This window comes from Arachis ipaensis, chromosome B6, assembly GCF_059453495.1.
Source record: "Arachis ipaensis isolate K30076 ecotype BB chromosome B6, ASM5945349v1, whole genome shotgun sequence".
Classification (NCBI taxonomy): domain Eukaryota; kingdom Viridiplantae; phylum Streptophyta; class Magnoliopsida; order Fabales; family Fabaceae; genus Arachis; species Arachis ipaensis.
The window spans coordinates 136,732,129-136,757,906 of NC_142441.1; the positions used below are offsets into that span (position 1 = coordinate 136,732,129).

At 39.6% G+C, this 25,778-nt stretch overlaps 2 protein-coding genes across 5 annotated transcripts; both read left to right on the forward strand.

The window, feature by feature from the left end:
- Positions 1 to 655: 655 nt before the first annotated feature.
- Positions 656 to 1,852, forward strand: LOC148562866 (uncharacterized). The gene is made up of 2 exons (XM_088491032.1): positions 656 to 1,534; positions 1,805 to 1,852. Exons 1-2 carry the CDS (start codon positions 656 to 658, stop codon positions 1,850 to 1,852), a joined length of 927 nt encoding a protein of 308 aa, XP_088347158.1.
- Positions 1,853 to 5,974: 4,122 nt separating this feature from the next.
- Positions 5,975 to 25,778, forward strand: LOC107605053 (phosphatidylinositol deacylase). 4 transcript variants are annotated; one of them, XM_016306797.3, is made up of 19 exons: positions 5,975 to 6,145; positions 6,592 to 7,029; positions 7,743 to 7,991; positions 8,558 to 8,748; positions 8,847 to 9,018; positions 9,509 to 9,646; positions 9,743 to 9,932; positions 10,447 to 10,592; positions 11,327 to 11,503; positions 11,871 to 11,981; positions 12,436 to 12,555; positions 13,736 to 13,892; positions 16,328 to 16,491; positions 16,645 to 16,731; positions 16,980 to 17,308; positions 17,559 to 17,637; positions 17,919 to 18,058; positions 18,883 to 19,156; positions 25,092 to 25,778. In XM_016306797.3, the coding sequence occupies exons 2-19, from the start codon at positions 6,739 to 6,741 to the stop codon at positions 25,413 to 25,415; spliced, it is 3,339 nt and encodes a 1,112-aa protein (XP_016162283.1). In that variant the 5' UTR covers positions 5,975 to 6,145; positions 6,592 to 6,738; the 3' UTR covers positions 25,416 to 25,778. The 4 variants fall into 4 exon arrangements, with proteins under 4 accessions (XP_016162283.1, XP_020960584.1, XP_016162285.1 ...); XM_021104925.2 differs by having other exon boundaries at positions 6,137 to 6,472; XM_016306799.3 differs by having other exon boundaries at positions 6,139 to 6,472; positions 6,592 to 7,034.

The following is a 25,778-nucleotide window of genomic DNA, read 5'->3' on the forward strand; positions in this document are numbered from 1 at the left end:
CTCCCAACAGAAGCGGCCATCATGGGGCTCATCAACGGCCTGAGAGAAGGACCTTTTAGCCACTCAATATCCAAAAAGTCTAACATCCCTGAATGAGATACAAGAACGGGCAGAAAAGTATATCAATATGGAGGAAAATTCTCGATTAGGAGAAACCTCAAAATCCGGATTTTCCTACCCATCTCGAGATAAGGATAAAGAGTCCAGGAAAAAGGAAGATCAGCCTGCTGAGAAACCTCGAAAGTACCACAGTTACACTCCGCTCAGAGTGTCCCTTGTGGATGTATACAGAGAGATATGCAACACTGAAAAGATCCCGCCCCCTCATCCGATTAAACATAAAAAAGGAGGAGAAAATCGGACAGAGTATTGCAAATATCACCAAATCTATGGACATTCCACCAACGACTACTTTGATCTAAAGAATGTCATTGAAAAACTGGCACGAGAAGGGCGACTAGATCGGTTCCTAGCCAATAAAGCAGTTGAGCCAAGAAAAAGAAGACGGGATGATGAGGTCGGACGAGTTGAACGTCCCAATCGTATCACGGAAAGGCATGTCCACATGATCAGTGGAGGATTCGCAGGAGGAGGGATCTCTAAGTCATCACGCAAATGACACCTTAAAGATGTGTATCATGTTGGAGGAAAAGACATGTTGATCGACCTCCCCAACATCACCTTCACTCAAGAAGACGCTGTGGGCATCATCCCAGGGCATGATGACCCCATGGTCATTACCATAATACTTGCCAATGCTAACCTCCACCGAACATTAATCGACCAGGAAAGCTCCGCGGACATCTTGTTCAAATCCGCCTTTGACAAGCTTGGACCGCAAGATAAAGAGCTCAGAGCGTATCCGAATAGCTTGTTCGGACTCAGAGACACCCCGATTCAACCACTAGGATACATCTCCATACATACAACTTTTGGGAAAGGAACTCGGTCCAGGACGTTGAGCATAGACTACATTGTAGTCAACGTGAGCTCGGCCTACAACGCATTGATAGGTCGAACTATGTTAAACCAGCTTACCGCCGTGGTCTCCACCCTACACCTATGCATGAAGTTTCCTGCTCCGGAAGGGATCGCTACCATTAAGGGAGACCAAAAACTCGCACGACCCTCTTACAACAAAAGTCTGAATCTTAAAGGAGACCCCAGAGAAAAGGAAACCAATACTATAGAACTCGGGGGAATTCAAGCTCGCGAAGAACTCCGCCCTCAGCCAGAAGGTGAGACTCGAGAAGTTCAAATTGGAGATAATCCAAACAAAACAACAAATATAGGAGCGAATATGAGAGAAGACTTAAAGGAATTGCTAATAAAACTCCTAAGAGAAAATTCCGATCTCTTTGCATGGAAGGCCGCCGTCATGCCGGGTATTGATCCTGGACTAATGTGCCACAAGTTAGCCGTATACCCAGGGTTTCGACCAGTACAACAAAAACATAGGAAGCTCGGCCCAGAAAGGTCGCAAGCTGTAGAGGAACAGGTACAGGCTTTGCTGGAGGCAGGGTTCATAAGGGAGGTAAAATATCCACTATGGCTAGCCAATGTGGTGTTGGTCAAAAAGTCAAACGGAAGTGGCGGATGTGCACCGATTACACCGACCTCAACAAAGCCTGCCCAAAAGATCCCTACCCACTCCCGAACATCGACACACTGGTCGACGCTTCGTCAGGCTATCAATACCTCTCCTTCATGGACGCTTACTTGGGATACAACCAGATCCCAATGTATCAACCCGACCAAGAGAAGACATCATTCTTAACCCCAAAAGCAAACTATTGCTATATAGTTATGCCCTTCGGACTCAAGAACGCAGTGGTTACCTACCAAAGACTGATGAACAAAGTCTTCGCTTATCACATTGGAAAGCTAATGGAGGTTTATGTAGACGACATGCTGGTAAAAACACAAAGTGAGGAATCATTGTTGCCCGACCTCACTAAAGTGTTCGACACCATAAGAAAACATGGCATGCGACTTAACCCCGCAAAGTGTACCTTTGCGGTAGAAGCTGGCAAATTCCTGGGCTTTATGCTCACCCAAAGAGGAATCGAAGCAAACCCAGATAAGTGCCAGGCCATACTTCACATGAAAAGTCCGACCTGCGTCAAAGAGGTCCAGCAGCTTAATGGTAGACTAGCAGCTCTGTCTAGGTTCCTAGATGGATCAGCCTTAAGATCTCTCCCCTTCTATGCAACATTAAGGAAAGGAAAGAGGTTCGAGTGGACCCCAGAATGCGAACAAGCCTTTCAAGATCTTAAGAAATTTCTGGGGCAACCACCTGTCCTTACTCGACCTCGGGAAGGTGAAGAGCTCATACTATACATCGCCATAGGGAGTCGGACAATAGCCTCAGCACTGGTCAGAGAGGACGAAAGTGGGCAACAACCCATCTATTTCATCAGTAAGGCTTTACAAGGGGCTGAATTAAACTATCAAAAGATAGAAAAGTTCGCCTACGCCCTCATACTCACTTCCCGACGACTCCACCATACTTTCAAGCTCACACCATCAGAGTACGGACCAACCAACCCATAAAGGGGATCTTACAGAAAACAGACTTAGCTGAAAGAATCCTACAATGGGCAGTCAAGTTGTCCGAATTTGACATCAAGTATGAAGCTCTTATTATCAGAATTTATAACTCTTAAACCATTGTCTATACTCCTCCCAAGAACATGCCACAAACATTCTTCTATTTTGTCATACCCGAGTTCTTTATAGTAACTTCTAACCCAGAATACATCCAATGTATCTTCATCAAGGTCACCAACACAAGCTTTCTTATCAGGTGAATAAACAGTTATTCCTTTCTCATTTTTTTAAAAATTTTCCCATGGTGGAACATAATGTCCAACAACACATTCATCTCCATGTTTGAAAAATTCATTTTGATAAGCAGACCAGACACACACTAGTCACATTGACATAATTCACCAATATCATTCATAAATAACACAATATTTTTACAAATCAGTATGCCCACCCAAATTTTTAATAAAAGGACACTCATTATTCCACCATTGAAACAGAGCATAAAAAAAAAAGCCTTTCATAGAACCCTAACAGAGAATTCACTTCGAAAAAAGTTGAATAACAAAACATAAAACAACCAACGAAGATCAACAACATCAAAGCATTGCATAAAATTTGAAAAAAAAACTTCTTCATTAACCTCTATGACGAAATAGAAGATTGGAGAGACAAAAGAACTCTTCGCATAACCAGATATAATCAATGGTGTTCCAATAGTTTTCAAAAATTCTAACACAGCTTGCAATCAGTAATCTCTCTCATCTATGGAGCAGAGAATTTTTTTAACTCTAAAATTCTTGTGGTGATGTTGAAGATGAAGAGTGAAGAAAGAAGGAGGAGTAACATTTTGTTTTTCCTCAGCCATAAATGGTGTCGTTTCAAGGTATGTTTAACGCCAAACAATTTATGACGTCGTTTCTGTATTCCAGCTGGCAAGATGTGGCCACATTACTCACAGAATTACTGTTTCGGTGACGAAAAATAATAAAGGGATCAACGTGGTGCAATTTTTTAAATTTAGAGGACTAATTTAGAATAATTGAGATTTTGAATTTCGAAAACTAAATTGGTGTAATACATCAATTTCAAAAGGGATAAGTACTTTTTTCGTCCCCAAGGTCTGGGGTCAAAATCAAAATCGTCCCCGACCTTTTTTTGTTATTATAATCATCCTTAACGTTACAAAACGTTATAAAATCGTTATTTTCCACTTCAATTTTATTTTTTTACCATATTACCCTTCATTATTAAAAAAAATAATTAAAAATAATATTAAAAAATTAAAACAAACTTTCTCTCCCTTTCTTCTTTTTCTCTGAACCACAACCACCCTCCAACAAGTCACGCAACCTCTTCCTCTCACCTTCGCCATGGCCGAACCACCACCGGCGACCACCTCAGCCGCCTCTAGCAGCTGCTGTCCTCACCATCACTCGCACCAGCGAGCCACACCACGCTTCGCCACGACCACTCTTTCCCTCTCTCTTTCTTCTTCTTCCCCTCCCCTCCCCGAACCACAACCACCCTCCTCTCTCTTTTCATCTTCCTCTCCTCTTTTCTCTTCTCCTCTGTCCACTTCCTCGCCGAACCAGAGAACCACCATCGCGAGCCACCTCCGCGATCCCAGAACCCACCGCGCCAGCTCCTCCTCGCCGTCGTCCACCATCACCTTCGCGTCAACCACCTCCACCACACCAGCAACCCTAACCGCCAGCGAGCCTCTCTTTCTTTCCTTCTTTTCTTTCCCCTATCTCGCACACCCCTGCATTTCCTCGAACTAGAAACCACCATCATCAGCGAACCACCGAGCCTTCTTCTTCCCAGAACCCACATCGCCACCGGTTCTCCTTTGCTCTGTGCGAGACCCATCACCTCCAGCTCGCTCTCCTTTTCACTGAAACGGAACTTTCAGAGCAGCGGAACAGAGCCCCTCTCCTTCTCAAGCACAGAACCGAATCACAGACCACCATGGTAGTCCTTCTTCCCTCTTTCGTCATGCCCAGACCGCAGCGACCCATCAGCTGCAGCTGTCCCTATTGCTACCTCCCTGTCTCTGCGTTTTCTTTCCCTATTTGCAATTAGGTTCTTAATTAATTCTGTTTAAATTTTGTTTGCTATTTTGGTTAAGAAAAATAGAAATTGAAATTGAGGTTGGGGTTTTGAAGAGAGGGGCATCAGAAAGGGGATGGGGGTTACGGAAGTGGGGCGGGAGTGGGGTGAGGGGGTTACGGGAGGGTGAGGGGGTGAGGGAGTGGGCTGAGGGGGGTGAGGGAGTTACGGGAGTCGGGAGTGAGCTGAGGGGTGAGGGGTGAGGGATGAGGGGTGGGGGATGAGGGGGTTGGATGCAGGGCGGCAGCGGGTTGGAGTGATGGGGTGAGGGAGTGATAGAGTGATGGAGTTACGGTGAGGGAGTGGGAACTGATGATGATGGGATGGGATGGGCTGGGATGAGATTTGTGGGTGGGGTTTGGGGGTGGGTGTAGGAGGACGGGAAATTGGTGGGGGGGGGGAGGGGAGAGACGAAGAGATGCTGATGGGTGTGGGTGGGTGTGGATGGGGTTTTATTTTTTTTCAATATTATTTTTGATTTTTATTAATAGTTAAGGATAATTTAGTTCAAAAAATAGAAAAGGACGATTTTATAACGTTTTGTAACGTTGAGGATGATTTTAATAAAAAAAAGATCGGGGACGATTTTGATTTTGATCCCAGACCTTGGAGACGAAAAAAGTACTTATCCCATTTCAAAAACTAAATGGGCTTAACTCAACTATTTGATTGGAGTTGATTATTAAAACAATTTAATTAGTATGACCGTTATTTTTTAATCATTAAATTATTCAATTACATGAATAAATTTAAGGGAAGAGTTTTATCAAACAGTTAATGATGGGTTGCGAAATCAGCAAAAACAATTAATTTTCGTATTCACTATTTAAAAGATATCTAAACGATGTATCAATTTAATTTAAAAATATGTTAAATTTTTTAGATTATCAATGCATTAAAATTACACTAAACAATGTACTAAAATTTTTTAGTTAAAGTAATCTTTACCAATGCACTAAAATTCTACTTATTATTATTATTATTATTTGGTATTCTCCAATTTATTATTATTTACCATCATTTGTTTTGTTTTTATGCTGTAATGGCCCAAACAGTGGGAATGTGGGATACACGGACGCCACCATCAGCCGTTACCGTAAGATGTGAATACATAGATCCGGTGCATTTAATAAGCCCGTTGTCTATAATTTACTTAATTAGTGTAAAGTGTTTACCCAATAATGATTATTCCAATAGCTTGAACTACCCGACGGAACCGTTAACTTCCCTTTCATTACTCTTATTACGCACCATGAGTCCATGACCATGCTGTTTATTATCAAAGTAGCAATCTAACTATTTTCTATTTTTCTTCACCTCTTCCCCCATTGCCACTCTCTTCGCTCAACCAGGCGACACCTTAAAAACAAGTCTTAAAAGCACAAAAAAAAAAAAAAAGAAAGAAAAGAAAGAAAAACCCTGAGCATATATATAAAAGAATTATAATTTCAATTGCACCTTCTCTTCGTTTAACTTCACCCATTCGGTAATGCTTTCTCTCTTTCTTTCTTTTCCTCTCTTCAGCTTTCCCTCCATCTGTTTATCTTCCTTCAGATCTATACAGCCACTTTGAACTTTTCTCTGCCTTTTCCTTGCTTCGAATTGTTTCTTTACTATTTTTTCTTTGACTTTTTCTTTTAGTTCTGTGTGGAATCGTAGATTTTTCTTTCTGCAGATTTTCCTTTTTCATTTTACTAAGTGAACTTGATCTGGTAAGTAATGAATGAATGACTAGAAAGAAAAGCGACTGAATCTGTTTCGTTTTGGATCTTAAGCTGAAACTAGTGATAAGGCTCGCGATCTGGTATAAACGGTTGAGCTTTCTATTTTTAGCTCGTGTTTATTATGCTTGCTAATTTATTTAGTTTACGTTTGTTTCTTCTTTTATTTTTAATTTTAACTTGAATATACTCTCTTGTTTTTTTTCTTCAGCGAGGCTCTTGCTTTTTTAAGACTAAAAGGAGTGAACGGTTATGCTTCTTTTTGGAGCTTGCAATTTGCGGAGTTGAACAAAAGAGGGAACAAAACAGTGCTCAACAGTTAGTTAAGATTTTGCGGACAGTGATCTTTTGTGGTGCAATGCGGGGTATTGGAAGCAAGATTAAGATTGGAATTTTGATTACTTTGTTCTTAGGGGTTTCTCTCGGGGTTTTGTATTCATTGCTGAATCCCGTTTCAAATGGATGTGTTATGACTTACATGTATCCCACGTACATTCCTATTACCTCGTCTGAAAGTGGTTCGCCGGTGAAGTATGCATTGTACCTGTATCATGAGGGGTGGAAGAAGATTGATTATAAGGATCATCTCAAGAAGCTTAGTGGTGTGCCAGTGCTTTTTATCCCGGGCAATGGTGGTAGCTACAAACAGGCAAGGTCCTCTTTCCTTCGTGTTACGAGTCTATTTGTAACTTGGTGTTTGGCTTCTCTGGTTGTTAATTAATACTTCATCTGTTTCATTTTGAACACTATTTTGTTTTTTTGTTTTTTCCATGTTTGGCATTTTCACATATCAATGGAGTATTTATGGCTAACTTTCCAATGTTACCATTCACATTATAGCTAAACTGCAGTGAGAGAAAATGGAACAGGGAAGGTGATTCCTGGTCCAGCTAATTTTACATGTCGTTTAAGATATTGCACTGCTTGGTATTCATGATCATGAGTAATAAATAACAACAACAAAGCCTTATCCCACTAGGTGGGGTTGGCTAATTCATGATCATGAGTAATAAATGTGGAAAACTGGGAATGCATTTTTGGTAAGTTTGTTCCACTTTAAAGACCAAAGGTTTTGTGCTTAGAAATTTGAGGTGAAAAGTTTTTTCTTTGTGAGTATGTTGGTTTAGTTGTTAAAAGTTAATTGGAGAGCACTTGTTAGATATTATGATGACAAGTTGAAAAGAACATGTCTAGCTAGTTATTTCCAATGCCTGAGGTGTACTTACTTGGTTCAAACTCTCGAAGGTCTTTTAATTGAACTTAGGTTTACTTACTTGGCTTTCAATTCTTTCTTAGAGGGTTTTGCTGCTCAGAGTTTTGTCTTTCCATTAATATATTTCTCTGCTTTTGTCCAAATAACAGGTGCGGTCTGTGGCTGCAGAATCTGATAGGGCATATCAGAGTGGTCCCCTGGAGCGTACATTTTACCAAGAAGCTTCTCTAAGCCCCAAAGAAGGAGGTTCAGACAAAAATATATCTGGCTTTCGGTTACCCAGCCAGTATACTAGCAGGCTAGATTGGTTTTCTGTTGATCTTGAAGGAGAACATTCTGCAATGGATGGTGCGATTCTTGAAGAGCACACTGAATATGTTGTGTATGCTATTCACAAGGTATTATCTCCGCAAGATGCAAATGATTATAGGATAACTATTATGAGGTTGCATTTTTGTAATATTGAGATTGTGTTGAATGTTGAATTAACCTTGTTTTATTACTTTGCACTTAGCCTATCCATGTCATGATAAACAATCTCCATGAACAAAAAAAAGTGTTTCTTTTTATTTATTTCCCAAAAATCCTAGTCGTTAGGTGATTTTTAGTATGGTTTTAGTCTCAGGTATGCTCTAGTAGACAAAACTTTTCATTATTGTTCCTGTGTGGAAATGTAAGTAAGCCTTATTTACTTATTCTACTTTTACTCCATCTTGGAAAAAGAGTTTTACACTATCCTTCCGGAAGAAATAAATTGCCCATGCTTTGTTGACGCCTTGAACATCATGCTTCTCTGGTGTCATGGAGTTCAGCTTCAAAGTTAGGCATAATTTGCTTAACTATATACCCTTGTTTCTTTCCCCTGATTCTGTACCTAGCTGGCTATCTGGCTTTACTTTTTTTAGGCTGTAAAAATTTTAAAATGTTTCTCTGTTCAATTATTATAATTTGGCCTTCTTTGTAGATTTTAGATCAGTATAAAATGTCTTATGATGCTCGAATAAGAGAAGGTACTCCAGTTTCTGGGAGTTTGCCAAATAGTGTGATATTAGTTGGTCATTCTATGGGTGGTCTTGTTGCTAGAGCTGCTGTTATCCACCCTCGCCTTAGGAAATCAGCAGTTGAAACTGTTCTTACAATGGCATCCCCTCATAAGTAGGTTCCTTTCTCCCTTCCCTTCCTATATGGTTTTGGCTGATTGTTTTGTTTGTATCCCCTGCTTAAATGTTTGACGGCAAATGTATTCTATTCAGATCACCACCTGTGCCATTGCAGCCTTCCTTGGGTCATTATTTTGCACGTGTAAATTCTGAATGGAGAGAGGGATATAAAGTTCAGAGGACTAACACTGGGCGTTATGTCTCTGGTCCTGCACTCTCTCATGTCGTTGTTGTATCTATTTCTGGTGCATATAATGATTACCAGGTATTGTTATTGTTTTTTAATCTTCCCTTGTATACATTATATTTATCACCAATGAGATTTAAGAGAAGGGATGCCTTAATTATCTGCATGTTGCGCAATTCTTTTTTTCTTTTTCCGTACAGTTCTTAAATGTTGGCAGTTGACTTGATTGTGCATAGATAGTCCCTTTTTGGCCGGCCTTGTATGTTTTCTGAGTTAATGCAATACTATTACTAAAATGTCCATCTTGTTTAATTTCTAGAATAAAGTTTGTTAACTTTTCATTGAAGTGTATGCATGATACGTTTTCTACCATGGGTTAGGTGTTTTTGTATTTTTTTTTGGCAGCATCGTGCAATATAACTTCTAGTTGAAACTGATGTTTATCATACAGCAAATGTATTTCCCTTTTTTTTATTGCCTCCATAATCATATTTCAACAATTTCAATGTTTATATAATTGCAAAATATCAACATTAGTATAGTGGCCTTATTTCTTTCTTTGTTTTAGGTACGGTCACAATTAGCATTGCTTGATAATATTGTACCGCCAACACATGGCTTCATGATCAGTAGTACTGCCATGAAAAATGTGTGGTTGTCCATGGAACATCAGGCTATTTTATGGTGTAATCAAATGGTTGTCCAAGTGAGTAATCCTCCCCCCCGCCCCCCAACTCCGGCCATATTTAGAACGCAATCAATCTCCTTTTCTGTGGTTCTCATCATTTACATTCATATCCAGGTCTCACACACACTTCTTAGTCTGATAGACTCGAGAACAGGCCAACCTTTTCCTGATACTCAAAAGAGGCTAGCAGTGTTTGCAAGAATGCTGCGTAGTGGAATATCAGATAATTTCAATAGGATGATGCAGTTGCCCTCTTCTAAACAGTCAATGCATGTTCCTGGCCAGAACACACAAGATGCTACTGGTATTATATGCTGAATTTCTAATTTTATTAATTTATTATCACATAAACTTTCTTATTTTTAATATTTTTTGGATTCTTTTATGTAACTTATAGAATGTGTTACAGACAAGGTTTCTATAATCTCATAATGATTTTGGTACAATTATATGCATATATGGCTGGCTAGTTCAAAGCATGCATAGAGTTAAACTTATAAACTATACTTTATCCATTAGTATTAGGTGGTGAAGATAGTATTACATTATTTCCTGCCCTTTATTCTATTCAAATCAGCTTGGTTTGTATTGTTATTATTCTTATGAATGTTTACCATTCTGGTTTTCTCATAATTATTTAAGGACGTTGTGAATAAACAATTTGGAACATTGAATTGGATATCAAATCCATTGCACTGGCTGGTTTCTGTATAAGGTTTCTCTGAATTTCTTCATGTCAAATTTTGACATGCTAGTTTGTCTTATACACACCTACACATTCTGTGTAAAGATTTATATTTAAATTATATATCATGCAGGATCTCCAGTACATAGATCGGTTTCGTGCCCCGCCAATATTCATTGGAACGAAGAGGGCCTTGATAGAGACCTATACATTCAGACAAATGTTGTAACTGTATTAGCAATGGATGGTCGAAGACGGTGGTTGGACATACAAAAATTGGTATTTACATTTTATTTCTAGTTTTGTTTAATACAATTGCTAGAATCTCAACAATAGACATAAAAAGAGAAGGTACAACTAAGGATTTCTAGATAACAGAAATGTAAGATACAGGGTAACATGAGAAACTCAACAATGCAGGCAGTCTCTCTGCATATTAGATGTTGTTGCAATTCCATTGAAGCTTTGTATTCATCTCATAATAACAACAAATACAGGAAGAAAGAGACACATTTAAAGATCCAAGATTTTCACTGCAGCCAAATGAACTGAGGACTGTATAAGTTTAACCCTTGCCCCATCCTTGCCACCTTTAAAAATCATTATAAATCTCCTGGTGTTTTTCTTAGGTTATCATATTATGTAGGAATATGTAAGGACACTTAAATTATTAAGATTTCCTTCATATCCTTTTTCTTCTCCATTATATATTTTGCTTTTTATTTTGTGTTTCTAAAAATAAGTAATAATATATAATTGTTTCTGTAAGTTGCCTATGCTTACGGGAGATCTCAATATATAATCAAATGACATTTGATAAGTCACTCAACTTCCTGATCAATTAATATTATTTTCAATCGGTTGTTAATTTGTGTATAAATTCTGTGCTATCATTTCTTAATAATTTCCCTCGCTTCTGTAATAAGTACTCATGGTTCTAACAGTTTGCTTTACAATTACATTCATACTTATTTCATGGTGCACTAGCTCAACCATTAAATCTGGATGTATAGGGGTCAAATGGAAAAAGCCATTTTGTGTTTGTGACCAATCTTGAACCGTGTTCTGGAATTAGAATTCATTTGTGGCCAGAAAAGGGAAAATCTGCCCCAGATTTGCCTCTCAATGATAGGGTGGTTGAAGTAACATCAATGATGATGCGTATTCCTTCAGGTCCAGCACCACGACAGGTATATTTTGCCTAGTCTGAATGATTTCTTCCCTCTTGTTTGATATATCTACTTATCTAGTCTAGTGTATATAATGGGAATTAGGAAGGGTTTGGTGCACAAAATTTTTTTCCTGAAATGATTTTCATCATATGTATCCCAAAATGAAAACATTTTGCTATTTCTAAGACTTGAACCCAAGACTTCTAAATTAGAGTGTAAAGTTCTTTAGTCTTGACTAATTTCACATTTGTTATTATTATTAAATAAAAGAATGAACTAATAGGCACTTCACTAGTGTTTATAATGACCTTAAAAATATGAGAGTCTGAAGTAGAAAGTTAATAAATTTGATATGGTAATAATTTTGAATGTGATACTTTTACAGCTTGAGCCTGGCAGTCAGACCGAGCAAGCCCCTCCATCTGCTGTGTTTTGGTTGGGACCAGAAGACATGCGTGATTTCAAATTTCTTACCATCTCAGTTGCACCTCGTCCGGTACATTTTCAATTTGTGGATGAAGTGATTTTAAAGATTAATAAACGCATATGCATATGTGAGGTTTACTGAATTTTGTTATTTATTATATTTATTTTTAAATTAATTTCTACCCAAGGCCATTTTGGTCTATCTTGAAGAGATTTTTTTTTTCTGGTTTGTTTTCAAACTTTATTGAGGAAGGCCATATTCATTTGAGGGATTTGATTACCTTACATGCAAAAGAAGAAAGATGCTTATTGTTTGGATACATAGAGCACCTTCATCATTCAATGCCACTTATCCTTTTCAGCACAATTTCGTGAGCTATTTAATATATTCCCGATTCTAGACAATCAAATGATTGAATCATCCTTCCTAAGAAAAATAATATATTTCCTGTGGAAGCTTTAGTACAGTTGAAAACTTTTTAATTTTTATTTTGCACGTATGTATAGTAAAATGCAGTGCTCAGTCTGTTTCAGGAAGGCCACCACCGGCAGTATCCATGGCAGTTGGGCAGTTCTTTAACCCAGACGAAGGGAAGAAAGATTTATCTGCATGGTTTATGCTTCAGTCTATCTATTCTCAAAAGGTTGTTATTTTCAAGGGCAGTTGTTTTTATGTTTTGTGTTTTTGGTTTTTATACCCCCTACTACCTCCCCCTATGCAGAAGTGTAAGGTTTGATCCAAATATGAATTTTGTAGGATATAGATCCTAAATTCGTAAGCCATTACCTGTTTGGTCACAAGAATTAGTGCACAAGTATAACAATGGGTACTTTACCAAGACTAGACAAATATGTTGCTTTTTGGATCATTAAGCCACTGCATGTATTCATTTAACTTAAAATAAAGAGATAAACCTTCTGTTACTATGGTTATTGTTATTGTTATTGTTGTTAGGCTAAAATGCTGTTTTTTTAACATGCACATAGAATGTAGATTTAGCAAGAGATATATTAATTCTAGTTTTTAAGTGAAAACTAGAGATTTTACCAAAACGCATTAAGTTTTAGTATCTTGGATCCATCCTACAAAAATAATAAGAAAACAAAGGGAGATATGAATGACTAGTGTTTTTTAAAATCACAGAATTCAATCAAGGTGGGTAAAATGGAGGAGGGATATGGATGATGTTGGTGAAAATGCCACATTCGTTCAAGGGAAGGGTTGAACATATGATCCATGCCGTATGAGAATTTGTTGTTTCACTGTTGTGTTCATCGTTCAAGATGATGGAAATAGAGGGGTGGATGCGGATTCAAGTAGGGCTGATGAAATAGAGGAGTTGCTTTAGGTGTTATTTGTATCAAAGAAGTGTAACTTCAACTTAGGGAAAATGTTTACCACACAACTACGTCACATGGGGTGTTAATGTCGTTATATGGGACATGCTGTTTACTGGTAAAAAGCCAACAAGAGAATATGTTCGCTGTTGTAGTACATTGTTGTATGAATTGATTCACTAGTCAATATAAGAATAGGTCAGTAGGAACGATTGCAATATGAAAGAAAGTATGATAGAAACTATTGTGGACAAATTTGGTAGAATATTCCCTTAGGAGTTTTGGGTGGCCATAGGAAGACCTGCAGAAGCTTGAGTAGATTGGAGAGAGAAGTTTGACTACGGTGGGAGACCAACAATAATCACAGATGAAGTCACCAACACAATGTTGTTTTTTTATGCATATATTGGATCCTATCTAGTGGGTAAAAGTCTTTTTTGTTGTTGTGTATGTTCAAAAGTTAAAAACAGTCAATATGTTTTGCAGGAATTGTTATTGGAGGAAGCACATCCTTTGGCTGTCAAATTATCATTTGCTGTCAGCTTGGGTCTTCTTCCTGTTACTTTGTCTATGAAAGCTGTCAGTTGTGGAATTAAAAATACTGGACTTCCAGAGGAGGAAGCCGGAGACCCTGAAAGCACTAGTAAGTATTCTCATTCACTATGGGCTTTGCATCTGTTTGGGGTGCCACTTTATATAGGTTTTCTTTTTGTGTGCTTATAGAAGTTATGTGTTATTATTGTATGAACTATAGATAATACTATCTCCCCTGATGTGTGTTATTTGCCGGGCAAATTCAGAGTCAAACCCACATCTGTTTTTGCAGTGCCAAATATCTGTTTCCTTATGGGACGTCTAACATGCTTTGTAAAACACCTAGCATCTAGTTGGTGTAAAGGTCATGATCATGTTGTCAGACCCACATCTGTTTTCTTCCTTGTACTTACATCATGTCAGCTTTGGGCATCTAACATGCTCTGAATCTGTTTCTGCATTGACCAATAGCTGTTTTCTTAAATACAAGCATATTGGTTCCATTATGAAGATTCTTAATTGGAACGTGATATGGTTGGGGGATCCATTTTATATTTTTTTGGGGGGTTTTATGAAGGGTTCTCGTGCAGAATATAAGTTTGGTAAGAGACAAAACACGAAGAAGGGGAAAATGAGGAAGATACCCTACCATAAGTCATATGACAAAGGATATTGGTTCCATTATGAAGATTCTTATTTGGAATTTGATATGTGGGGGATCCACAAAAGCGGGGGAAAGGAAAGGAAATCTACTTGAAGGCTTTCCTTGAGATGGTTTTGCTTCATGTAACCAAATGGGAATCTTTTGAAGATTTGGATTTAAGAGAAATCATGTATTTCTTCCCTCTGTTGAAGCTTTAGGAGGTATGGTTTTGATTCAGGGTACTACAGTTGCAAAACAGTGGATGCTTGAAGTGGCTCTCTTTCTGGGTTCTATTACAGTTTTTTGGGAAAAGGGAATCGGAAGTACACTTCTGTTATGGTTCAAATAAAATGAATATTGCTCTTTCGTTTAGGAGGAGTTATATTTGCGGTTTCTTTGGTCCCTCTTGGTCTTTGGCGGGAGAATTTATAACAATGAGATTCCTGGACAATGCAAGGTTGTGTTGCTTTCATTCAGAATTTTGGGTTAAAAAGCACTCCTTCTAATGCTAAATTTACTTGGTCTGTCAATAGGGATCATGCAATGTTTTCCACGTCCTTTTAATCAATGCTTGAGAGAATGTTTACCTTGATTTGGCCCAAGAAATTTTTTTTGGCCAGTTCTTTGCAACTTCCCTGCTATTTTGAATGTGCAAGATAAAACTGGGTCCACCTTCTTGCAACTTTTGGTTTTGTTTCTTGGGGTTATAACCCCTTTTTGTTTCAATTTGAATAATGGGAATGTAATACCCATGTGAGTTTTAAAACTTGGCTTTAGTCATTGCAACAGCTATTGTTGGCATCTTGTTTGCCACATGGCTAAGAGTGATGAATATTAGGTTGTGCTTCAACCCCCATTGTGAATGACTATATATCTCCCATGGTATGATTTTAAGGGTTAGAATTTAGAGTTCATGTTTTAGGTAACTTTATGATATGATTCATGAGCTTGATCCCTTGCAGTTTCTACAATTATGTATATCTCCCTTGTTTTTGTAGATAGGAATCATGGTGCTCTTGCTCCATTCGTTTGCCATTTTCTTAGACCTTAAAATTTCATTAAAAAGCTTGGTCAGCCTTTTCTTCCTAAACTGTATATTGTCCGAAACCATTGCTCTACTATTCTTCGTCTATTTTAGGGCCTCAAAAACTTCAGACTCTCGAATTCTTCGATAATAATTAAAGTTTTGGTTCTCCTTCCTCATTTTTAGCCGATCCTAACATGAAAGAGTATCATGGCCCTTGTTGAATGATTTATGATATAGTTCTTCCATCTTTCAGTATTGCTCTCTTCTACAACCAAAATCTCACCTCCTTGTTTTTAATGCACTTAATGTGGTCCATTGCCTCTTTTCCCTTCTTTTGTACCCAAAGATTGATAGACCCATATAAGCTCTAGTTCTTGCTTCGCTTTCCATCACTTTTTTCTCCATCTTAGCCATCATATACTTTTCCTGATTTTCCACATTTTTGCACAAAGACGGCTCTTTAAAACATTCTCTCTTTATCTTCACCTTCACTTGCACACTTGCGTCCTACCACCGCGATATTTTATCTTGATCTCAATAAATATAGACAATGTGCTAGAAAACTTAAAAAAAAAGATAACAATGCTTCCAATTTTTAGCTATAGATCCTCCTGATAAACTGTGTCTCAAGACGTACATTCAAGCATTGATTCTGAATATAGCAAGGTCCTGTTACTGATTCTTGTTCTGCTAACTTGAACTTGGCTTTTCATTTCTGCTGATAGTTTCATGCATTTATGGATGTTTCATTGTTTGTTAGTTACTTTGATAAAAATATATAAATAAATTTTTGCATGTTTATTTTATTTATTTATTTTTTTGTGTGATGTTATTATTTCCTGTCAGCTGAGGTAATTATAGTCTAATGTTTCAGATCTCTGTAAATTGCGCTGCTTCCCACCTGTTGCACTTGCTTGGGATGATACAGCTGGTCTTAGCATATATCCAAACTTGAATACGAAGACAATTTTTGTGGATTCCACACCTGCTCTTTGGAGTTCAACTCAGCATTCAGAGAAAACTGTAGTTCTTCTGTTGGTATAAATCACGAAATACCTGAATGAAACTATTTTTTGCCTTTAATTCATGAACAAAAAGAAAGCATAGTTATTTGTCATGTATCACAGATTTGTGAACTGTTGATGTTTTCTCAGGTTTAGGAAGTTAATGTTTAATTTCATTATTCTTTAGGTTGACCCACATTGTTCTTATAAAAGTAGCATTTCAATATCCGTTAGTGCTGCTGCGAGTAGGCTTCTGCTGCAGTATTGTCCAAAGGTAGTAAATTTCTCGTGCCTAATTTTTATGATTACTTATAATCTGCATTATATTTATTAATTCTTACATCAATATCTGGATAACTTTCTATACATGCTTATATTTCCATTGCCAATCTTTAGGTGCTTGTATTGATTTCATGCATATGGGGCTGACCTGATATTTGCTTGCTTCATTCTTTCTCCCCTCCCTTCTTATATATTTGTTGCTAGCATATTTTGTTCACTGGGATTTTTATTTTCATGCAGATAGTTGGTTTCTCTATTGCTGTTATTTTCTTTGCTCTAATGCGGCAAGCATGTTTATGGGATGCTGGTCTACGGATACCAACAATGTTAACAGCTCTGCAATCCAATTTAACACTTTTATCACATTTGTTTCCCCTAGCCATTCTACCCATTTTCTTATCCTTTTTCCTTTCTGTGCTGCTGTCTCGGCCATTTCCCCCATTTGCTAGCTTCATTGGCATCTCCCTAATTTGTTATATCTTCGCAAATGGGTTTGTAGCAATTCTGGCTTTGATATCTCACTTGGTATTCTTTGTGGCTGCTGTGACACACATCTTCATCAAGACAAGGTTAGTAGACTAATTGTTTCTTCCCTTTGTTATACTACAGATATAAGTCTTGCAATATTAATTGGATAGACTTTATCTTAATGTCAAGCTGAGTTGCTGAATCATGTTTGTAATGAATATATAGATTTGTTCCCTTTTTTTCCTCTCTCTAGCAATAGTGTCTTAAAAGTTCACTTTTCAATCATAAGAACTCCTAATCATGCTTCTGTAACTATTTAAATGACAAATGATATGTATAACTATTTTTCAGGTGGCAAATGTGGGAACAAAATGGTTTTATTTTTCTTCGTTGGTTTGTCAATCTGTCATCTAGTTTCTTTTCTCTAAAGGTAAAGTATGACCTCATGTGCATGTGATTTATATCTCATACATGTCAGTTGGGTTTCTTATCAGCATTTTGTTGGACAGGTTTATTTATATAAAAATTATAAGGTGGTGGTGTGTTTAACTTTTTGGGGAAAAGGATAAGTAGAATGGGAAGTGGTGGAGGGTAGTAGAAACATGGTTCTTATCAGTAGTTTTCACTCCCATACTGCATCATACTGTTATATTTTCATTCAGTTGGATATCAACAATTGACCATACAGTGTTTCTAACATATATTACACAGGGGGTCAGAGTTTTGAGAGCAAATCCGGTACTTGTAACGGTGCTTGCTGCAATGATCTTTGCATGCTTGGTTCATCCAGCATTTGGTCTACTAATCCTTCTGTGCTCTCATTTTTTCTTCTGTCACAACGCGCTATGCAGGTATATACATTAAACTGCATTTCTTTGTTGTGGCTACTGGTAAATTACTTTTGATCATTTCAGAGTTGCCATAAACTGTCAAATAAACATCAATTTCATCTTCAACATTACTTGACCATTTAACCACTTCTGCCATGCCCAATCTGCTCAAGTAATTTTATAGGTTATCTATGTCATACCTCGGGTCTATTATAAGTTATAAGGGGAATTAAATAACAAGAACAATATATATGGTAATATTATTGTATGATGGAGGGTGATATTTCCTGGATGCAATATTAGGGAAATCAAAATTGTTTGCCTCAAAAAAAATGATTCCCAGGCAGGTGAAGAAGTTGAGATTTATTCAGTTTTAGTTAATTGGAAAATTAGATTTGTGAGCTTGAATGTTTTGGGAAGAAGTGAAGTAATGAGGAATTTTGAATGGTAGTTATTGTATTTTTGAAGTATCCTTGGATGGCTTACACCACCATTTCATGTATTTGGTTAGAGCGTAATGCACACATTTTTTCATTGACAAACTTTTGGACAAACAAGCTTTATGGGTTATAACTTGACTTTTGGCATGGTGTAACTCATGATCTTTTACTGAGGACATGCACTCTCAAACATTTTGAGAGATTGGAAAGCTATGCTTTATAGATAGCTGTTTTTTGTTTTTCTGTATTGTTTTCGTACTGCTATTGGAGGGATTCTTATCCTGTATTTTGTACCCTCCTCTCTTCATAATGCACTGTTCTTTTGTCAATAATCTGGATGGCTTCATTTATTTTGTTGTATTTGTCAGATATTGTGACCCTCAAAATTTCTTTACATGTGTGCAGCTTCCTCATGGCTTCTTGCCGTAACCATGAACAAAACAATGGAACTTTGGATTCTTTGTCTCAAGTCCACAATGGGTCTGAACGGCCGAGGTTCAAATTCGATGGTAGTTTTGATCGGACATTCCCTTCAGAAAATGACTCTTCCAATAGTCCGGATTCGTCAAAAAGTTTTAGTGACACCCAGTTAGATGCATTCCACCATCGCCATGGGTTGTTGTTGTTGCATTTTGTTGCAACGATGATGTTTGCCCCCTCCATGGTAGCTTGGTTCCAGGTATTGATATAAATAAACTTTTTTCTGATGAACAACTAGATTAAAAGTAGCATTCTTTTGCACTTTAATTTGGAAATCATACCACTTGTTTATTTTTCATAGCCAAATTTAGTAATTAACAACTATTTAAAATTTTGAGAGTTATGTATTAGGTGATAAGGAAAGGCTAAATTAAAAGAGGAGCCAGCTAACAAATGTTACTCCCAAAAGTTTTAATCCAGGTTATTACCCAACTTAAAGGGAAACAAGGGTTTAAACGTAGTATAACCTCGAGAAAGAAGTTTTTAGAGGCAGAGTGATTAGCTTGGATAGAAGTATTAGACTCCTATCTATTAACTTGCTCCATTCTTGTCCATGAACATACAGATGCAGCCAAAACCAATTTAATAAAGTACTAAAGTTTTCTAGTCAATCCTTTGAATTAAAAGCTTTTACTAGGTAGATCAAGTGCAAAAAAGTTGGTATAATTTGAATAATGCATTTCTGTCCTTTGTTTTGTCAAATAATATATTCTAAAAATATATGTATGTTAAAGAAGTCAAAGCAATGTGATAGAACCAGCACTAGCAGAACGGGTAAGCTTTATTGCTGCATAGGGATTGCCAATTAGCACTCCCTAGAAGATTCTACACAGTTGGAACTACCAACTCGGAGAGGGATTCTCTCCGGTTTCTAACAGAATCCGTAACAGAAAATGGACATAAAACTAAATTAACTATAACCTAACTATTTATAGGTAGTGAGTAATAGAGTCCAACAACCTAGCCAGCTGGACCATGCTAACAACTCCTAAAACTGCCACTTAACTGCTACTTACCTCTCCTTTTGTAACACATCCCAAACCTGTTAGTAGTAGGCGTCTCTCTATCAGTACGCCCCCCTTGGACAACCACCTTGTCCTCAAGGTGGAACTCCGGAAAGGTAGCCCGCAATGTTGCCGCTCACTCCTAGCTGTCCGCACAATGAGAGAGGCCCACCTAATGCACCAAATTCTCCAAATCCCCGTCCTCTGCGGTACGTGATGCCACGATCTGAGAAGGATTCATCACCAGCTCACCATCCTCAGCCAGCCCTGGTGGAAGCCTCTGCACCTGCTGCTACGACGGGACGGCTTTTTTCAACTTGCTAATGTGGAAGACCAGGTGAAGTCTGCACCCTGGAGGCATGGCTAACCTGTATGCCACCTCCCCTATCTTCTCAATCACTTCAAATGGCCCATAGTAACGAGGGCTCAGCTTTTCATTGACCCTCCATGCTAGTGCCTGCATCCAATAAGGTTGCACTTTCAAACAAACCCACTCGCCAAGCTTGAACTCCACATTCCTTCGATGCCCATCTGCTGCCTGTTTCATCCGCTGCTGAGCCTGCACCAAGTGCGTCTTCAGCTCCGCGAAAACAGCATCCCTGGCTGCAGTCAATGCTGCCACCTCCTTGACATACGCTGGAAATGTCTCTCCATGGAAAAGAACAGGTGTTGGCACCCCATAAAGTGCTTGAAATGGTGTTGTTTGGGCTGAGGCATTGTAGGAGGTATTAAACCAAAACCCAGCCCATGGTAGCCTCTCCATCCATTTCTTTGGGTAGCCACCCACAAAGCACCGCAAATAAGTCTCCAAACAGCGATTCACCACTTTGGTTTGGCCATCAGTTTGAGGATGAAATGGCGTGCTGTACTTCAATTTTGTCCATGTGGCTTGGAATAGTTCGGACCAAAACTTACTCATGAACACCCTATCCCTATCCGATATGATCGACTTGAGAAAGCTGTGTAGTTTAACCACCTCCTTAATAAAGGCTAGTGCCACCTCCTTGGCTGAAAATGGATGAGCTAGGCGGATGAAGTGAGCGTATTTAGTTAACTGATCGACCACTACCAGGATAGTGTCCAGGACTTTGGATTTTGGCAATCCCACCACAAATCCATTGTAACATGCTCCCAAACTCTCTCCGGAACTGGTAGGGGCTGCAACAGCCCCGCCGGTTTCATCGCGGCATACTCGTTTTGCTGGCAAGCGTGGCAACCAGCAACATAATCCCTGATCCTTTGCCTCATGCTGCGCCAATGAACAGCTGCTGCCAGCCGCTAGGTCCGAAAGAAGCCTGAATGTCCTCCTACCCCACTATCATGGGACTCAGCCAGAGTGGGATCTGAGAAGAATCTGCAGTCAAAACTGCCCTCCCTTGATAAAACATCCTACCCTTATGTAGGGAATACCCCGGATAGTCATCCAAACCCTGCTACAAGGCGACCACAATCTTTTGCAGCTCTTGGTCGTGAGCCACCTCCTCCTGCACCGTTTCCCAGTTCATATGCAGTACCGAGATTGCCCTTGACATCATTTGTCGTGACAATGCATCTGCCGCCTTATTCTCAAGGCTTGGCCAGTACCGGATCTCAAAATCCAAGCCTAATAATTTAGTAGTCCATTTCAAATAAGCTGGGTCCATGAGTTGCTGGTCCGTGAGGAATTTCAGACTTTGCTGATCTGTGAGAACAATAAAATGGCGACCCAACAAGTAATGCCGCCACTTTTGGACAGCGAAGACAATGGCCATCAACTCCCTTTCATATGCAGATTTTTGCCAGGCCCTTGGAGATAGTGCTTGGCTTAGGAATGCTATTGGTCTGCCCTGTTGGGACAGCACTGCACCCAACCTCTCACTCAATGCGTCTGTTTCCAACACAAAGTCTTGATTGAAATCTGGAATTGCTAGAGTCGGTAGGTCTGCCATCAGCTTCTTCAATCTCTCAAAAGCTTCTTGGGCCTTGTCATTCCGTTCAAATGCATTTCGCTTTGTCAACTCCATCAACGGCTTGGCTATAACCCCATATCCTTGCACAAAATGCCTATAATATCTAGTAAGGCACAAGAATCCCCATAAAGCCCGCTGGTCTGTAGGCACCGGCCACTCGAGCATTGCTGTGGTTTTGTTAGGATCAGCCGAGACCCCTTGCGCCGAGACAATGTGACCCAAGTATTCCACTAAGCTCACCGCGAACGTGCATTTCTTCTCATTCAACACCAGTTGGTTCTCCAATAAGATCTGGAAAACTTGTTGGAGGTGAAGGGCATGGCTTGCTATATCATGACTATAGATGAGGATGTCATCGAAAAAGACCAAGACGAATTTCCGTAATAGAGACTTAAGAATGTCATTCATCAAGGCTTGGAAGGAGCTAGGGGTGTTGATCAAGCTGAAGGGCATGACTAGAAACTCATAATGGCCCTCATGAGTGCGGAAGGCGGTCTTGTGGATGTCTTGATCCCTCATCCGAATTTGTGGTACGTGGATTTTAAATCCAACTTAGAGAAAACTGCAGCTCCTGCCAATTCATTGAGTAGCTCGTCAATGACGGGGATAGGAAATTTATCCGGCACCGTAATACCATTTAACGCTCTATAATCAACACAAAAACTCCAGCTGCCGTCCTTTTTCTTCACCAACAATATCGGGCTAGTGTAAGGGCTGGAGCTTGGCCGAATTATCCCTGAGGCCAGCATTTCTCTCACCATTTGTTCAATCACTGATTTCTGATGGTGCGGGTAATGATAAGGTCTTATATTCAGGGCCGAAGCTCCTTCCTTCAATGGAATTGCATGATCATGGCGACGGTGCGGTGGCAACCCTGGTAAGGTCTGAAACACCTTAGCATTAAAAGCTAACACCGATTGTATCACCTCCGGCACCTGCGATATAGTGGCAGCCTGCAAAGTCATGGGCCACAGCTATACCATAAATCCTCCTCCCCTTTCTTGAATGGACAAAACTGCAGATTGAAGGTGCATGCCTCCATAGCAAAGCTCCGAGTCCCCCTACAAAGTAACCATGTTCTCCCATTCTGAAATCGAAGGCGTGACTTTTTGAAGTTTGTGATGACATCTCCCAACTTATCTAGCCACGCCAGCCCCGAGACAAACTCCGCTTCGTCAGTTGGGAAAATGAAGAAGCCTTCCTTGATCGTCAATTCCTTGAATTGGAGAGTTACACCCAAACGCCTTCCTTGTCCCCCTTTATTGCTGCTGTCCGCTACCTTGACCTGGAAATTAGGGGTGTTGTCAATCCTTAAGCCCAACTCGGTGATGATCTCCGGTGTCATGAAGTTGTCCGAAGCTCCACAATCTATGAGAACGTGCACATGGCGGCCATTTATCTCTGCCCAGGCTTTGATTGACTTGTGATGTCCATTCAAGCTCATGAATTTGAGTTCCAATTGCCCCTGCTCCCCTGTTTCTGGAACCGCCTCATGCTGTAACCAATCAGCTTCGGCTCCATGATCAAAAGCTTGAACTCCCTATTCTTGCAAACGTGATCTGCAGTGTACTGTTCATCACAGAGGAAGCATTCCCCCTGGCGTGCTTTGCCCTATACTCTTTGTGGCTGAGATGTCTCAATCCGCGCTGTGGTAAGGGATCCGTCGTCGACTCTGCACCCTTGCTTGCTGAAGAATTGGACACTGTAGCAGGGTGCACAGCTTTGGTGGCGGTTGAATTGACAACGACGAAATTGGAAGCCAGTAGTTTACTGCGTCTCAATACTCCTCGCAAGGCAGCGTTGCGGTTTTCTACCTTCTGTGCCAGCTCCATCAACGCATCCACTGACTGATATGGAAATAGTTTAGATTCTTCACCCACTTCCAGTTTCAGCCCGTTCAAGAAGAGGTCCATTAGCAATTCCATCACGGTTCCACGGAAAGGCTGCGCGTGAAGCACCAACTGATCGACGTAGTCCCGGACCAAGTTTGTCTTTCAGCTTCAGCAGCATTTGATACGGACTCTGCAGCCGTTCTCGTTGAAAATGCCGTAGCAGCGCCGCACTGAGGAACCGCCACTGAAGCATCGGCGCCGTCGCCTCCCGCCACCTGAACCACGTGAGCGCCCTTCCTTCCATCGCAAAGGTGGCTATCGTGAGCCATTCCTCCTCTGGCACTGCATGCAGCAAGAAAAATGGCTCTATGCGTTCAATCCGAACCACCGCGGAAGATCAGAAGTTCCAGCTTCCGCCATTGCTCCGGCCTGTTGCGGTTTCCCGCCGACGAGCCTGCAGCCAGGTGTGATCCCGGTGAACCACGCTTGTTCCGATTAGGTGCTCAATTTTCAAATGAATCCATTCTGGAATCGAAACGCTGCAGCGTCTCCTGCATTGACCGGAACATCTCCTCCATGCGCGACTCGATAGTGTCAAATCATGTCTCCATTTTCCTCGATCTCAATTGCACCGTTCAGCAACAGGATCCTCAAGCTCAAATACCAGTTGATAGAGCTAGCACTAGCAGAACGGGTAAGCTTTATTGCTGCACAGGGATTGCCAATTAGCACTCCCTAGAAGATTCTACACAGTTGGAACTACCAACTCAGGGAGAGAGATTCTCTCAGTTTCTAACAGAATTTATAACAGAAAATGCACATAAAACTAAACTAACGATAACCTAACTATTTATATGCAGTGAGTAATAGAATCTAACAACCTAGCAGCCAGCTGGACCATGCTAACAACTCCTAAAACTGCCACTTAACTACTACTTACCTCTCCTTTTGTAACACAGCCCAAACCTGTTAGAAGTAGGCGTCTCTTTATCACAATGTTTGTACCAATAAAAATTGCCAATTACTATATCTCTGACCATCTTAAAACAAATATATGTTGTGTCTGCATTATCATCATTATCAGTATGACGATTATTTAGTACATTGGTGGCAATACTGTTTAAACTTTGGACCTTATATACATTATCTAAATCAATAAACACTAGATTACTCCTAATGTGTCGGCTAATTTATAAATCATGTGGGGTAAAAGAAATAGAATGTAACACCTAATTCCACCAATAAGATTGTGCCAACTTATGGACATGAAGCAATTTTATTTAATTTTTTCTATTTGGCAGTCTTCACCCTTCATGCTTTTTACATTCTATTCATTCCTTCATTTGCAGAGGTTAGCTATGGGAAAGTCTCTCCCAAGGCTTCTGGATTCAACACTTTGTATCTGCGTTATACTTCACGGCATCTGCAACACAAAGCCAGAGTTCAATTCTTTCTCTTTGCCCATCAGGGGGGTCCCCGTCCTCAAAGTTCGTCTATACTTCCTATATTTGATAGCTGGATACTGTTCCTATTTTGCTGGTCTGGCCATGGCTCCGTATATAGCCTTTTATGCTATGGCTGCTATAGGTGCCATTTCCTTTACTTTAAGGATGTTGCAAAGAAGGAATAGGGATACAAAACAGGTTACTTATGGCAGCAGAAAGCGGCACTAAACAAGCTTCAACAACTTCGTAGAACTAGATAATAGGATGTCAGGAGTTCTCACTGTTAAGAATTTACGATTGTTTTGATGATGTATACCTCGGTCATTGCTGTTTGATGCTTCATGTCGAGAAGAAATTTCACTGGTGAAATGAAACTGAGTGTGTAATCCGAGTATTCCACGTAGAACTGTTGCAACATTTTAGAAGCTTTGGGCTTAGCATTTCTTTTGTTCATATTTTTTTCTTTTATTCTTTTATACATATGTGCCAAGGTCCTTTTTTGCTAGCGGATCTTTGTATAAGGATATTCCATTACATTGTAGAATTTTGCTGGAACACAATTAAAATCTTGATGGTTTGAGATGATGCCCA